This window comes from Serinus canaria, chromosome 1 (assembly GCF_022539315.1).
Source record: "Serinus canaria isolate serCan28SL12 chromosome 1, serCan2020, whole genome shotgun sequence".
Lineage (NCBI taxonomy): Eukaryota > Metazoa > Chordata > Aves > Passeriformes > Fringillidae > Serinus > Serinus canaria.
This window is the reverse complement of record NC_066313.1, coordinates 46,768,385-46,783,698: the sequence shown is the minus strand read 5'-3', so window position 1 is coordinate 46,783,698 and position 15,314 is coordinate 46,768,385. Positions and strand designations below refer to the sequence as shown.

Below are 15,314 nucleotides of genomic sequence, written 5' to 3'. Positions count from 1 at the left end.
ATTGGCATACCTTCTTAGAGAGAAGCCATTACAGCAACTTTACTTAAAGCTTTTTTGTGAAAGTAATACCCGAAGAGATGACTGGAAAAATTATGCTTACCCCTGCTGTCTAGTTTCAGGTGACATTTTAAAAAAATCATTATTTCTAGCCTGTGCTCACTTATCTGCTGACTGAGAATTGCAGGTTGGACCAATTTGCGATCAGCATTAATAATCTCATTACTTGTGAAAACTACAACTAGTTTAAATCTTGGTTTAATTACAGAACTGGGCGTAAAAAAAAAGAAAAAAACAAGAAAAAAAAAAAAAAGAATAATTCAGTGTCACTACGATGACAGCCGAGGTGATGCTGAGAGCACGTCTGCCCGCTGGCCGCCCTTCTCCATCGTTCCGCTGGCGAGACGTTCCGCAGGGGCAGGAGAAGCAGCGGTCCCAGGCACAGCGCGTCCCGCGGCATCGGGGCCGGCATCGGGGCCGTGCTGCCGCCCCGCGGCCGCACCGGGGCTGCCGGCGCCCTCCCGGCCCCGGGCCTTCCTTCCCCCTTTCATTTTTGGATTTCTGTTCCGCCCGCGGAGCTGAGCTGCGCCCTCTGCCCGCCGGGCTCGGGGGCTCCCGGGGCCGCCCGTGCCCCAGCGTGCTGCAGCCAGCCGCCCTCCTCTTCAACTCCTGCCTTTACTCGGTTTCACTCAGGAAAAAACAAAACCCAACCGCGACAAGATAAACCAATTGTTCTGTGATGTGCAGAAAAAATTTTCTAGTAGGAATGCCAGTCCATTGCAGAACTAGAGGAGTATGTAGCAGACAGCAAATACCTTTCATTTCATTGTCCTGTTTTCTTCTTCTATTTTTTTTAATGGTTACATTTGGATTCCATTTTATCTCTCCTGAAATCTTCAAAACTCCACAGGGCGTCTTTTTGCCGTTTCCTTTTTACACCAGACCACTACATTTTTTACACTAGCTTTTTGCCTAAACACAACTCTGAGATTCGTTTCCATTGCAAAAAGCTGAGTTAGGAGTACTAAACAACACAAGAGTTCGCTTGGAAGCAAGAAATTAAAGTAGGGGGAAGATAAACTACTCCCTCACAAGTCGTCGTGGGCAAACGGCAACTCGGAGGGGTGTAATCGCTGCCTTTTTGTTTTTCCACTGCGAGGTTATTTGTGTGTCTCCAGCTGCCTCTCAACCCGCCTTCGTCTAGGATGCTTTTGTCCCGCCAGCTGGGATTCTTTAACTTGCTGCTGATAGTGTTTAGAAGCTGAGTTAAGAGTCCTAAAGTAGCTCTCTGCTCAGCCCCCTCCGTTAAACAGCGCAGCTGCTTTTCGGGCACCCTGAATAGTGGGAGGGGAAGCGATTTCCTTCAGAACTGAGAGAGGAGGAGCGTGAGCCCTGATGCTTCAAAGGAAAAATGTTTCTTCACCCCCATCAGCTGAACGGCACTGTGGAAGTATTAACCAGAAGCTCTGGGCCATTTGGGGCAGAGTGTGGCTTGATCACTGATGTAGCACTGGTGTGCTGAAACCTAGGTGTCTTTGGAGCTTCTTTAGTGCTTTTGGTGCAGCCCTTAAAGAAATACAAGCTTTGAAAAGCATTTTAATTATTTATGAAGCTGGCGTGCGAATGAGAGGCGAGACATGGATAGTTTGTAGTTGAGGAAAACAGGTATTGCAGGGCAGGAAGGCTTTAATGAAACAAGGGGAGAGAATTTTGGTTTTCCTTATCAAAGACAATGCATGTGACAACTTTAGTGTTCCTTTTCGGTGATGATAGTGTCAGATGTTTACTTCTGACAGGTGGCTAGTGTAGCATCTTCAATATGTGCTTTGGATGCTCTGGTGTTCAGCTGGTCGTGACCCAGCTGCCTATGTGAGGCTGTTCCTGCATTCATGCCTTTGGTTGGCCAGGAAGTGTGGCAGCTGTGTAAAATTCTTATGGGTCTGTATGATTTTCACTTCTAGGGAAAGAAACTACCCCAGGAATTCAGTGATGGGGAAATTCCAAAATTTGATGGAGCTGGTTACGACAAAGACCTGATCGAAGCTCTTGAAAGAGACATTGTGTCAAGGAATCCAAGCATTCATTGGTATGAGGATTTTCTCAATTCAAGTGTTTTTGCTAGTGCGAGAAAGGAGAGAAATTACCCATCTCCAAACTCCTAAAACAGGGAGACAAGATAATCTTCTACAGACAGGCAAAAATGAGATCTTTTCTCTAACAGTTTATTAATTTGATTAAAGTTAAGCTTTTGTTGCTAATTGATATTAAGTGCAGTACATTTATTACAGGTACTGCTGAAATGAGCATACGCTCCAGAGATCTTTAAAGATACTCCTTTGGTGTTCACATTGTCCAAAACAATTTTTAATTAAGAAGCTCTGGGTAACTTGAGTTGAAAATAATTTTTTCCCAGTCTTCCAAAAGTGGATTCAATTTTAGGTCACAGTATGATAGGAGTGCTCTCATGAGGCCTATGCTTGCATACTAAAAGAAATGGTACTAAGTGAAAAGCTTTTCTATTTCTCTTGTATAAAAATAGAAGAAATATAGTTGTATGAGAATCTTGTACAAGTTTCTTCATCTTGCACAGGGATGACATAGCGGATTTGGAAGAAGCCAAGAAATTATTAAGAGAAGCTGTTGTTCTTCCAATGTGGATGCCTGATTTTTTCAAAGGGATCAGAAGACCTTGGAAGGTGAGAATTTATGTGGTGTTTTAGTAAATGGCAAGCTGTAGCTATGTGAGACTCCTGCTGTAACATGTGGATGTCTGTAGCAAAGGCTAAAAAGAAAAAATAATGAATTTGTTTATTAAATCCTCCCATAATGATTCATGTAAAAGGCACTGAAAGAAACAGCTGGAAGGGTATCTGACTCTTAGAATAAACAGTATTTTCTGTTTATTTACTCACTTATAGCTCGTTGATATTATAATACTTTCTATATGCCAACCTGTAGATGTGAGCAAACAGATTATATTGACTGAACCAGCATGCTTTGGAGAGAGCTCTACATAGGCTTATGGTGTCCAGTTGTCATCACTTCCCCAGGTTGAAGAAAGCAATCCTTGGACTGTTTTTCTCCAAATGTTTCAACTGTCTCTCACTCAGACTGCAAACTGCAGCCTGCATGGTACAAAGAAGCAAAGAAAAAGGGAGCCAGTCTGGTGAATTAGCTTTGCACTTATATGTGCAGCTGGGCATAGCTGCAGCCAGAGTGAGAAATTCAGAATAGGAGAAGGGGTTGCAAACAGGGCAGCAGGAAGGATATAGGATGGAACTAGGCTGATTGACCAGAAGTGAGCCCAATCTGGACCTTCCTTAGAGCTAAGAAGGAAGAGGAGGGAGGAGTTTGGCAAGCATTTCTGTAAACAGGAAACAACATTATTTTGCTTCTAATGTGGAATGGATTGATGCTTGTTTGGAGAATACCTAATCACAAGGCCTTTTTGGTTACTGAGAAGCATGACAGGGGGAAAGAGATTGTTGAAAATTGTCGGTTGCTCTGAGTGTGGAAGGAAGTGGTATGTGTAGGGAATGCTGTGTATGTGAGTAGTTTCCTGTTTAGTATGCTGGTTCAGCAGCATGTGTTGGATCTTGCTCTACTAACACTTGTTCTGTCTTTTCCTGATTGGTCCTTGTGCTTTTCTAGCTTGTACCTAGGTCATACTCACCAGGAGGTGGGAGACTGCTGCTTGGGAGCTGCTCACAGAGGTTTTAGTGAGTTGCAGGGAGGGAGCCCATATATATAGTCAGTGCAAACCTAGCCCCAGCCTTTGGAGTTAGAGTGCTTGTGGTCAGTACCAGTGGCCTTGTGGTTAACCTTAGGGTTAACTGAGCTATCGTCTTGGACAGAGCTTAGAGTGGGTTACATATGCAGGGTGAGATTTTAGTGTATTTTGAACAGCTGAATCTCTTTCTTCTCTTCTTGGCTGAGAGGAAGTCGATCCATACTCTTGTTAGAGACTGTGGGGGCCCTATCTGTCTAGTGTTCAAAATCTTCTAACGAAATAAAGATCTGCTGTGCTTTCTTTTCACCTGTTAGCATGCATACAGGAGGCAGTGGCCATCTGTCTTTAAGGCAGGTACTTCAGCAGAATGCAGGAAATGTGAAAAATGCCACTGACCTTGTCTCCAAGTGCTGTGGCGGTGGATGAAGGAGCAAGAGCTTGGTCTTTTAAAGAGTTACAGTCTCCATTTCTTTGCATGAGGCTACCTTTTCCTACTGAGCAGTGTCACCTCTGAAAACCAGGTGGTTGTAGACATGGAAAAGATTCTAAGATTATTTCCTCTCTTCAGTCTGAAATGCAAATTGATTTCTGACAAGGCTATGAAGAGTCTTCATTGTTACCCTTTTCCCTGGTGACTCGTGAAGCTGTAACTCTCATGAATTTATTTTTCACACAGAACAGCATGTATTTTTCCTACTGTTGACCTCTGACTGTGCTATAAGGATGAAAAGTATTGAAGGGAAGGCTGTTTCTTGCAGTAATCAGTGTAGCAGCAGGCATTTGTTGAGCCTAGGAATTCAGGACAATAATTCAGGGAAAAAGGCAGCCGAAGCTGGTTTTGGATGCTCAGACTCCCCTGAGAACAATTCCCAAGACAGCCCTCACAGTTTGTGCTTGTATTCAGAGAGCTGTGCCTTGTATGAAGGAGCCAGCTGTCTTCCCTGATTCAACACAGGTGCTGTGTAGTTGCAGCCACAGGTTTCTGAGTGTCCATGGGTCTGCTCTTTCTGTTTCTCTGAAATGTTTTGTGCCAAAAAAGTCTGGTTGCTCACTGTGCTTCCCACTGCTCTGCTAGTGATTGTTACAACAACAAGAAGTAACCCTGCAGTGATTTCATCAAAACACTTACTCCCTGCGGTGCATTTCAGCTTCTTATTGGAATACTTTGGATTAACAGAGCCTTAGAGGAAGAATAAAGAAGTCTTTGTGTTTGTCAAGGATTTTAAATAGTAAGTGGCAGCCTCCTAGTTTGCAGAAAGAGCAGCTTGATCCTATGTGTTTCTGTTTGCAGCCATGCACATCTTGTTTTGCTGAGAACTCAGGTTCTTTTTTTTTCTTTCTTTTTTTTTTAACTGATATTTCTACTGTCTCTATCCCCTGAGACCTTACTTTCTCCCTGGCTTTACATCTGGTGTGGCTGCTTTGCACCTGTGTTATGCACATGTATAATGCCACCAGTATCACATGCAAGGTAATGCTTCCTGTAATACTTAGCAGGAGGTGCGCAGCAATGGATGGGCTTCAGTTTTTGCGTGTGTACCTGAAGCCAGGATTTGACCTTCCAGAATAATGGAGAATTGAACCAATATCCCAAAAATGTCTTTACTTCCCTATATCACCAGGTCCTGCACTAAACACAGTTTATCAAAAACATGCTTTGAATCTGATTTGAATTGAGGTGAAGTTTTTAAAAAAATATTAAATGAACACATTTGAAGCTCAGAGAGAGCAGTAAGTCATCTCTGACCTCCATATTACAAGCTGAGTAATTTTCACCCAGGCACTCCAGGGCTGTATTTGCAATATTGTTGTAATATCAATATAACTGTGCAGCATCTCAAATCAGAATGTCTGAGTGTTCATGGGGAGAAAAGAGAGTCCATTTGCTTTTTATACTTGCTGCTCTGGAGCTTAGGAAACCTTGGACAGCCTGAGGAGTGACTTTGGACTGTTAGCTGTAGAGATGGCGTGTGAACATTTCTGATTTAATTTACCGATGAATGTATGTTGAGCTTGCATTAGCTAAGTATTAAATGGCAATAAAGGTATTAAGAGTTAATGGAAAATGGAATACAGAGAGGCTATTGCTTTTGAATGGGACATTTTTGAATAATTGCATTCCCGGTTGATTTGTTTTTATAGATCTCTTCCATGTCATTCTTTGTGCTTTTTGAAGTAAATTTTTGTGAGGAACAGATGAAATCTAATTTGCTATATGGCTTGCATTTAACAGATATTTTATTGCTGTGGCGTTTTATGTAAGTTATTAATTGCAAAGCACATTATGATGTGCAATTCTAACACTAGCTAATTTGATTACCCTTGCAATACAGTACAATTTTAGGAAACTCTTGTTAGCATGTAATAAGATCTTGCAATTGGGAGGGAGAAAAAACCCCAAGCTGCTTGAGCACTACATTTTCACTGATTTACTTAAAATCACAGGGCCCTATACTAGCACTGTGCAGAACATGGAACAGTGTTTTGTCCTTCTCCAGTGCTGCTGCTGAAAGGGTTGGAAAGACTACCCATAAAGATGGCTGTATTTAGTAGTAGTATCAAGAGTGAGTAACCCATCTCAGTGACACAATCTTAACATGGGCTCTGAGAGCCCTGTGTGTAAAGCCAAAAACCTGTTTGTGTAATGATGGGTAAATGTGCTGAGCTGCAGACATGTGTGCTTCTTACTTTCACAGACCACAGATGGAAAGATAGTCTGATGATGTGGATATAAGAATTATTTCTAGTGTAAAGCTTTCTGAATAATCACTGAAATTCAGAGTAGGCTTTTGTGGGACTAAGCAGTAGTCCACATGGGCCACAGTTGCTTATCTGTAAAACAGGAATAGCAGTGCAGTCCAGTCATCCAGCATGATGAGGATGGTGTTTCATCCAGAAATTGCTATGATGCAGTAGTGTGGTCATAGGAACATTGAGATCGGGAGATTAAGCAAAAAACAAATTGATGTATTCAGTAAATGCTCTTATGCAAATGTAAACATTAACCAGATTCATACATATTGTTAAGATATTTTGGGAAATTGTTTTTCTGTAGAAGATTACTGAGGAAACACAACTTACTGTGAAAATATTTTGGTTTCTGTGAAACTTTCTTGTGAAGGGGCCTTTGTTCCAAAAAAAGAGTTTGCCATCTTCATCTGCCTATGCAGCTCCTTGTGAGCTGGTAAAGGCCTGAGTTCAAGTCTAGACTCTGGTTCTGAGCAAAGCTGTAAATCTCTTGTCGATTTCCTAGGTATCAGGACAAGCAGCAGGTACTGGCTTTTGTGGTTTTGACTCCAGTGGAATGGTAAGAAGAAATGGCAAAACACTTCCACACTGTCCTCGAAAGGAGGATACTTGTCTTCTGTTTTCTACTGATGAGGATTATGTTATTAACTTAAATTCAGATCTTGGCTCATATAGAGATGTTGTGTAAAGTACCAATGACAAAGTTTTCTTAATTTGTTGTTCATTTCCTTTGTTCTCACCTTTCAGGGGGTGCTGATGGTTGGTCCTCCTGGCACTGGCAAAACAATGCTGGCAAAAGCTGTTGCTACAGAATGTGGGACAACATTCTTCAACGTGTCTTCCTCTACACTGACGTCTAAGTACAGAGGCGAGTCTGAGAAGCTGGTCCGCCTCTTGTTTGAAATGGTATGTCCCCAGTGATGTGGTCTGGGGCTCATTCAGGTGACAAAGGACAGCACTCTTGGTTTCCTGCCTTTTCAGTAGTGTGCTGGAAGCATGGAGTTAACTGAACTGACACCCCCTCAACCCATTAGAAAAACATAATTTCTGGGTTTCCATACATATGGTATGTTGTTGAGGGTTAAGAGGGAAATGCTTCACCACCCATGTTTAGGATAGCATTTTCCAGACTAAATCGAGAGTCGTGACCTCAACAGAAATTCAGTATTGGTTTGGTTATGGGGTAACAATCCCATGTGAAGTAGATTTGAAATTGGAAGGGTTTGGAACAGTTGTTCTAGAAGCAATGCATGTTTTAGTTCTGTTTTTGTTCTGAATGATGGTCACAAGCCTCTCAGTGAAGCTGTGGGTGCGCTCCATCATGCAGGGTGTGTGAACGACGTGTCCATGTGGGCTATACTTCTGGGACCCTCCCTGCACTCCTGTAATATTCACAGCTAAAACCTGAGTTTCTTGAAATTGCTGAGCTTCCTTCTGTCCCTAATGCTTAACCCTCAGCAGACCAAAACCTGGACATGAAAACTGCCTGTATTGTGTCAAGAAGACTATCCTATTGTGGTAGTGTTTGTTTTCCCCTTTTCAATGTCATTTGCTGGTGCAAGCCAGCCAACGCTGACCAAAGGAGTACAATTTAAAGTGTATAAACCTCAGCATGTGACAGTTTGTAAAAGAAGGTCTTGAATTCCTCCCTTGTGACAGTCAGGGAAGATATGTATGCAGTATGTCCAGCAGGGCTGGGTTGTGGTCTGATGAGGGCCTGTGCTTGCTGAGCAGCCTTAATAGTGATGTTTTCATTTGAATAAAGGCACGGTTTTATGCGCCAACAACAATCTTCATTGACGAGATAGATTCCATCTGCAGCCGCAGAGGCACATCTGATGAACATGAGGCCAGTCGCAGAGTCAAGTCAGAGCTGCTTGTGCAAATGGATGGTAACAAGGGCTTAGATCGGGCTTTGGGGCTGGGGTGCTGTTTCTTTACAGGTGGGAATGTAAGAACTCGAGCCATCTGGAAAACCTGGCTTTAAGCATGAGAGAAGAATGAAGCACAACTTGAGACGAGTGTATTTTTGGAGTGTTCAACAACAGATAACTGAAAAGGGTGTTCTGCTTTATTTTTTCTAAAATGGTTATTTTTAGGGTGACTTGAAAGCTCATATTAAAGAGACACACTCTACAAGAAGCAGATAATGGAGATTTGTGCAGTTTAATGCAGGTATTTAATTTGTATTCAGTTTAAACAAAATTCTGCCCTTTGCTAGACTTTCCAACTGTGGAACCCATTGTGAGATCTGCTTTTGCTGTACTCTATGATGGCAGCTAATATTACCCTTTTAAGTCAGATGTAGTACCTGTTTTGTGCAGGTGCACACAAACAAGCATGACCATCTGAGGAATATTGTATGGTGTAGAGGTTTCATAGCCATCTTTATATTACAGCTATCATAAACTGCTGTATAAACTACTGTATATAAACTACTATTTTAAATGTTCTCAAATTTGCAGGTTCATTGTGGTAAGCTCAGGATAGGAAAGCTTTTGATCTCTTTGCAGTCCTCACTTGGTAAGCTGAGTGACTCCTGTTTCTTCTATGACCAGACTCGACAGAGATAATACTGTCAGTGGGACTAGTAGGGCTACACTCACATATTGCTGTGTTATTAGCACTGTCCAAGAAAGCCCTCCCCTTACTCAGCAAAATAATGAACTTTCCCTCTCTCTGTGATAACGATGGTCTTGTGATGCTAGCTATGGGAAGTTTGGAAAGGGACCCAGGACTATAGAGAGCTGTTGCTTAGCTTTGTCCAGGCTGTGTTTGTCCGTGCAGTGTTTCTCAGCAAGCATCTCCATCAATAAGAGCTCTGGAGTAAAATTGCTCTGAACTGTTGTGCTTGCAGGGGTAGGTGGTGCTCTGGAAAACGATGACCCTTCCAAGATGGTTATGGTATTATCTGCTACAAATTTTCCCTGGGACATCGACGAAGCTCTCCGACGGAGACTGGAGAAGAGGATTTATATACCTTTGCCCACAGGTGTGTTTGATAAGACCATTTTCCTTTCCCCTCTTTACAAGATGAGTTTTAGGATAACTGCAGGACTGTTGCACTTGTAAGAAATCCTGATGGTATTGTGATGAGCAGTGTAATGCAGGGGTTAATCATTTGTCTGGATTGCTTTATTTTTAAAGAGAGTGAAAAAAAGAGAAATGCTGCTTGCTTGGGGGCTGAAAAACAAAGAGCTGTGGCATTTCATTGCAAGCCATTGATGGGTTCTTATATTTTGAAAGAGAGTTAGTTTTAATGAGCCTGGAATTATTTTAAATGTTTAACAGTCAGCCCTTGAGTGATCATCAAAGGCAGCCTTTGGACATGTTCACAAATATTGCAAATGCACTCCCATGCCCTTGCAGACAAATGGAAAGAAGTAGTTCCATGAATTTTCACTTACAGGCTTAGTTCATTGCAAATCACTGCTTGCTTGCCTTTATTACTGTGCTTCCAGTCACTCAGAATGCAGCAGGCTGATTGCTTTCCTGCCCTAAGACATCTCAGCTTGTATTGTCTTTCCTAGCTGTCATTCACCTGTCCTATTAATTTTGAGATTCCTATCACTTGAAGTTTGCATAGCGCCCTTTCTTCTTGGTACAGTGGAGGCCTCATCTCTCTGCATGAGCACTCAAGATAACAAGATGCATGTCCATGGTGACAGTGGTTGTGATTGAGTTTAGCAGGTCTAAGGACACTTAATAGTTCTACAGCTTGTCTGTGCAGCTTACAGGCAGTAACAGCCCCTAACAGGATGCCTGTCTTTATGAGCAATTAGTTTAAAATCCTATCAGCTCTTCCTCTTGTTTCTAATTAAACCAGATTGTTTTTTAACACAGTGTATTACACCCTGGACAATGTAAGAGATGTGATATGGTTTTTTTTCCAGTCTTAGTTTCTGTTGTATCTATTCTGCAAGTAAGAATGTCTGGGCAAGTCTGTGTGATGCATTTATAACTGTGCTGCGTGATTTGATGTAGTCAGGCATTTTAACTGAGAAAGTGGTATGGTAGCATATGTGCACCTGTGTATTGTGGAATTTGATGCAAGCATATATTCTGTAGTGTTTAATTTTCAAAATGCTGCACAGACTTGCTTAGCCCCACAGCAACAATTAGAAGAATGTTCTCTGGTGCAGGATACTCTCTGCAGGTATGCTGTATGTGCATTGTGCCCTCTAAATAATAAATCCCCATTTTATAGCTAGTGCCAGTTGTGTGGGATAGATAACTCTGTGTTCTTGACAGTTCTGCAAAGCACACAAAACCAGCAGCTCTAGAGAAGCTTTCTATTTTCTTTTGTATTTCTCCTTCCCCAAAAGTTAAAAAAAATAAGAATTAGGGACATCAATGAATAAAACATAATGTATTTTATTGAACATTTCTTTAAGACTTTTAGCCTTTCCTACTGCTACTTCTGCTGTTGCAGTTGTCCTTTTTTGTAGGTCATAAAAATTGATCACTTGGGGAATAAAGATGCTGAGCTGGCGTATTTGTCTTGTACAGTGAAAGCCAGGAAACCAGTCATCCTCTTCTTTCCCACCCTTGTGCACAGTAACACAGAGGCCTAAGCTGTCAAATGTGAATTCCCTCTTACAAGCTTAGGCTGCTTAACATGTGTACCCAAATGCACATATGCATATGCCCTCTGCAAGAGAAATGGTTAATTGACTGCATAAGGGCTCATTTACACAGCTGGTTATCACTGTGTGCACACTGCTTCTGGGTAGAAAAGTGGGATACCAGGACATTGCTTTCAAAAATATATTAATATAGGTTTATTGCATTAATGTGTCTGTTTTCTATCAGGCTTCAGCTGATCTCTTGGGTCCCAACTGAATAAACTGCTTAAACATATGCTTAAAGTTCAGCCTGTTGTTAAGGGGTTTGTGCTGTCTGAAGCTTTTTTAATAGAATCCTTATTGTAGTTCTAATGAAACTCTATGAATAATATGCAGTCAAACCCTCGAATAGGGAGTGGATCCGAAGGGATGTGAGAAGAAACAGAAATTTGTAGGATTGTGCTTTTGTGCCCTTGGGTAATATGTGACCAAATGCTTTATCACCTGAGACATAACAGACATTTTTAGTGACAGATCGCTTTGACAAATATCTCTCGACCATGCTGTTTTAATATACTGCATTTAACCAAATACTTTGCTGTATTTGATTGCACTTCACCATGACTTGTTCTCTCTCTTTTCTTATATTGAACTCTTTTGTTCATACTTTTCACTGAAAAATCTAGGTTGTGTTTATATCTTTTTTTAGTATAACTCTTGCCAGTCTTCAAACAAATGTTTTTACATTCCAGCAAAAGGCAGGGCAGAACTACTGAAGATTAATCTTCGGGAAGTAGAACTAGATCCTGATATCAGCCTTGAAGAAATTGCTGAGAAGATTGAAGGCTATTCTGGTGCTGACATCACTAATGTTTGCAGGTATCTCATTGCCTTTAATTTGCAAATAGAACTGCATGGGAAGTCATCATTTGCATTATGTGATAAAAGGCAATACCCACTACAGCTGAAGCCATGCTCACAGGGTCGGTGTATTAGGCCCACATCTATTTACTGTGTTCATGTATTACTGTCACATGGAGTGGTCCAAATTCCATGGAGTCTTTCTGTGATGTGTTTTTCTTGGATCTGAAGTGAAAAAAATTATCTGAGCAAATCTCATGTTACAATTGGCTGCATTTACTGTAGTTATCTGCATTTGTTAATGTAGTGCAAAGCAGATTGTTGGGGGTTTTTGTAAATCCCATTAGTTTAAGAGCTAGCATTCTGTAATCCAAAAAATTCCTTTCACAGAACACTTCTTTGGGACTTCTATATGCTGCATGTTTGGACAGCCCCTAGTGCAGCTGAATCTTGGTGTCTACCTGAATCTTTTAGGTCCAAGGGGGATATAGATTATAATATTAGTATTTAATTTATGTCTGTCCTTTTCCCACAATTTGTTTCATTTTTGACAAATCAGTCTTTTCTGGTGAAGGATAGGTATTTGAAGAAACTTATCTGAAGGAACTCTAAGTCCCTTAAGAATCCTGTCAAGAGAAACTGATCCTGTAAGAGTATGGCTTGGGAATCTTTCTTCTTCTCCTTCTGCTGCCTTTCTGAAAATGTGAAATCACTCCATGGATTTGAAAACTCGGTGTGTGTCACGTAGTAGTGAAATTACCTTTCTCCCTAAGGCTTGTGTTATCCCTTGCTGCGAAAAACCTGGGGAAAAAGAAAATGTAATTTCAAACTGCCTGTGGGCCACAGTGTGAGAAAATGAGCAGTGTTCTTCAAGCTGATGGGCCAGGCTGGCAGGATCTGAGCTGGGGAGGAGTCACAGAGCAGGCAGAGCGTGAGGAGCCACAGGCACCCATGGCCTCAGCACTGCAGGGCCATGTGATGCTGTGTCTGATGCCTCCTGCTCTGCTCTTCACACATCCAGGTGCTGTGGACAAGCAGGCAGCCAAGCTGGGCTGCACTCTTAACCCTTGCTGACTGTCCTTTGGGAGACTGCAGGGAGAAAGTTGAAGTCTAAAAGGAATGCAGTATAAAAATCCAGATTACTTAAAAAAAAAAGTCTTTGAGTTTGTCTCCCACCCTGCCTTTTTCTGTTCCGAAGTTGTAAAATTTCATCTCAATGAATCATTGTAAAAGGTTTTCAGTTTTATAGTTTTAATTATCTCTGCACATTTACCATATGCTTAAATGGGTTTTGGTGCCAGTGCATTCTTTATGTTGAATTAATGTAGTGATCTGGGAACATGGAAGCTACAAAAGATGTGAACTGCATCTTCTGTGGTAAATAAATGCTGTCATAAGTGTTCCTGCCAGTGGTTTCTAGCAAAAGTATACAATCAAAATTCATAGGCTTACAGCACATTCTGCTAGCAATTAGCTGCCATGCATTGTCCTGTATTTCCAGGGATGCATCTTTAATGGCAATGAGAAGACGTATTAATGGCTTAACTCCAGAAGAGATTCGTGCACTTTCTAAGGAGGAGCTTCAGATGCCTGTTACCAAGGGGGACTTTGAGCTGGCTCTGAAGAAAATCTCCAAATCCGTTTCTGCTGCAGACCTGGAGAAGTATGAAAAATGGATGGCGGAGTTTGGATCTGCTTAATCTCAGTGACAGCTTTCCTTTGCTGGAGTTTTATGGTTTTTGTTGTTCTCACTTTCAAAATGAGTTAGAAATCTTTTTAAAGGTTTAATAAAAGGTCTGCCTCTGCCCTCATCCCAACCCTTTCTGCTGACAGGATCTTTTAAGCTGCTTGCCTTTAAAGGGAATGAACACTATAATGAGCTGATATTGTAAAAGATATTTTATCTCTGAAGTAGAAAAATAAGACAAACAGGAAGGGAAAAATCATACTTCTGAGGGTAGTCTTTTTATTTTTCAAATGAAGAGCAGTGTTACTTAACTTCCTCCTAGTCATTTTTTATGGCTGGAGTCAATAAATCAGCTGGGGGATGTGACTCCAGAGGAACAGACAAGGGCTTGCTGTACCCCCCCTGCTCTTAAGTGCTGCTTCTGCCTCCCTTGAATGTGGCATCCAAGTTATTATTCTTTCTCTCTGTGCTCGGATATTCAGAGCAAAGCCTGTGGATTAATTGGCATTACACAGAGGAAATGAGGATCAGTTTTCCATCAAGACATGGGCCTGACTCTCCTCTCATGTACTCCCATTTAGAACTGATGTCACTTCAGACTGTTATCAGTGTTACCTGCAATGACTTCAGATGGGAATGAGAGGGAAAGAAAAAGGCATGGTTTGTTCTTAGTCTGGTTTATGCTTGTTCTCTGAACATAGTTTGAACCTGTTTGACCAGTAGGCACTTTGACTTAGGTTATAACTTGCACTTTTATGCTTTATATATCATCTTGTGCTTTGTCTGTGCTATCTAAATGTAATTGTTATTACTATTATTATTATTTTAGTACTAAGAGTTTAATAAAGACACTAATTTCAAGGCTGTATTTAAAACACAATGCTGTCTTTAGAACAAATGGCTGTGAACCTCCACTTCTGGTTAGATATGAACTTTTTCCTAGCATTACTAGGCAATGGGACTTCTACCTTTTTATGTTGTAGAACTGTTCATGCTTTTTTCTTTTTTTTTTGGTGAAGGTTTCTTAAAAATGTATAAATATTACTGGTTTAGTAATATATAGAAAATAATCTGTATGATCTCATTTATGTTCTTAACTGTTTCTTTCCTTCCCTTATACAAGTACAGTGATGAGAAGGGTTCTAAAGTCTAACATGAGAAATCCTCTCTAGAGTATACCTGTCACACTGACTGTATGAGCTTTTTACAGACTCAGCCTGCTTCAAGTCTGGCACATGAAGTTTTCCTGTGGTAGGAATGTGAAGGAGTGGTCAAACAACCAGCTTTACAGAGAAACATGCAAGCTCTCAGGTTTTTGGTGATGTTGTGAGCTAGGCCTTAAGTATTTTGGTGGATGTGAATTGCACTGCAGCTTGGTCGGTATTCAACCCTTCACCTCTCTGTGGAGACTCCTAGTGGCACAGACAAATGTGATGGAGTAAGAAACACACAGCACCCCTTATTGAATGGGAATATATCATTATTTGCTCCTTTTTGTTAGTCCTCAGAAGTTCCCAATAATGTCAGTAATTCAGCACAATGTGTCTCTCGGGCCATGACATGTTAACACTAAGACAAAAAGCCTTCAATCACATACTTTGTTTGCTCAGGGAAGTGGTAAAATCACCCTCCCTGGAAGCGTTTAAAAAACATGTAGATGTGGCACTTGGGGACATGTGAACATATTGACATGCCAGTGCTGGGTTAATGGTCAGATTTGATGATC

At 41.3% G+C, this 15,314-nt stretch overlaps 1 protein-coding gene across 2 annotated transcripts in view; it reads left to right on the top strand.

Annotated features, from left to right (window-relative positions):
* KATNAL1 (katanin catalytic subunit A1 like 1) overlaps positions 1 to 14,468 on the top strand; it is a 37,763-nt gene extending 23,295 nt beyond the window's left edge. For both annotated transcript variants that reach the window (XM_030234393.2, XM_009102860.4), the window contains exons 5-11: positions 1,959 to 2,083; positions 2,588 to 2,693; positions 7,223 to 7,381; positions 8,241 to 8,367; positions 9,333 to 9,467; positions 11,793 to 11,919; positions 13,403 to 14,468. In XM_030234393.2, the coding sequence (XP_030090253.1) occupies positions 1,959 to 2,083; positions 2,588 to 2,693; positions 7,223 to 7,381; positions 8,241 to 8,367; positions 9,333 to 9,467; positions 11,793 to 11,919; positions 13,403 to 13,601 (978 nt within the window). In that variant the 3' untranslated portion in view covers positions 13,602 to 14,468. The remainder of the gene's footprint in view (positions 1 to 1,958; positions 2,084 to 2,587; positions 2,694 to 7,222; positions 7,382 to 8,240; positions 8,368 to 9,332; positions 9,468 to 11,792; positions 11,920 to 13,402) is intronic.
* The last annotated feature ends 846 nt before the right edge of the window (positions 14,469 to 15,314 follow it).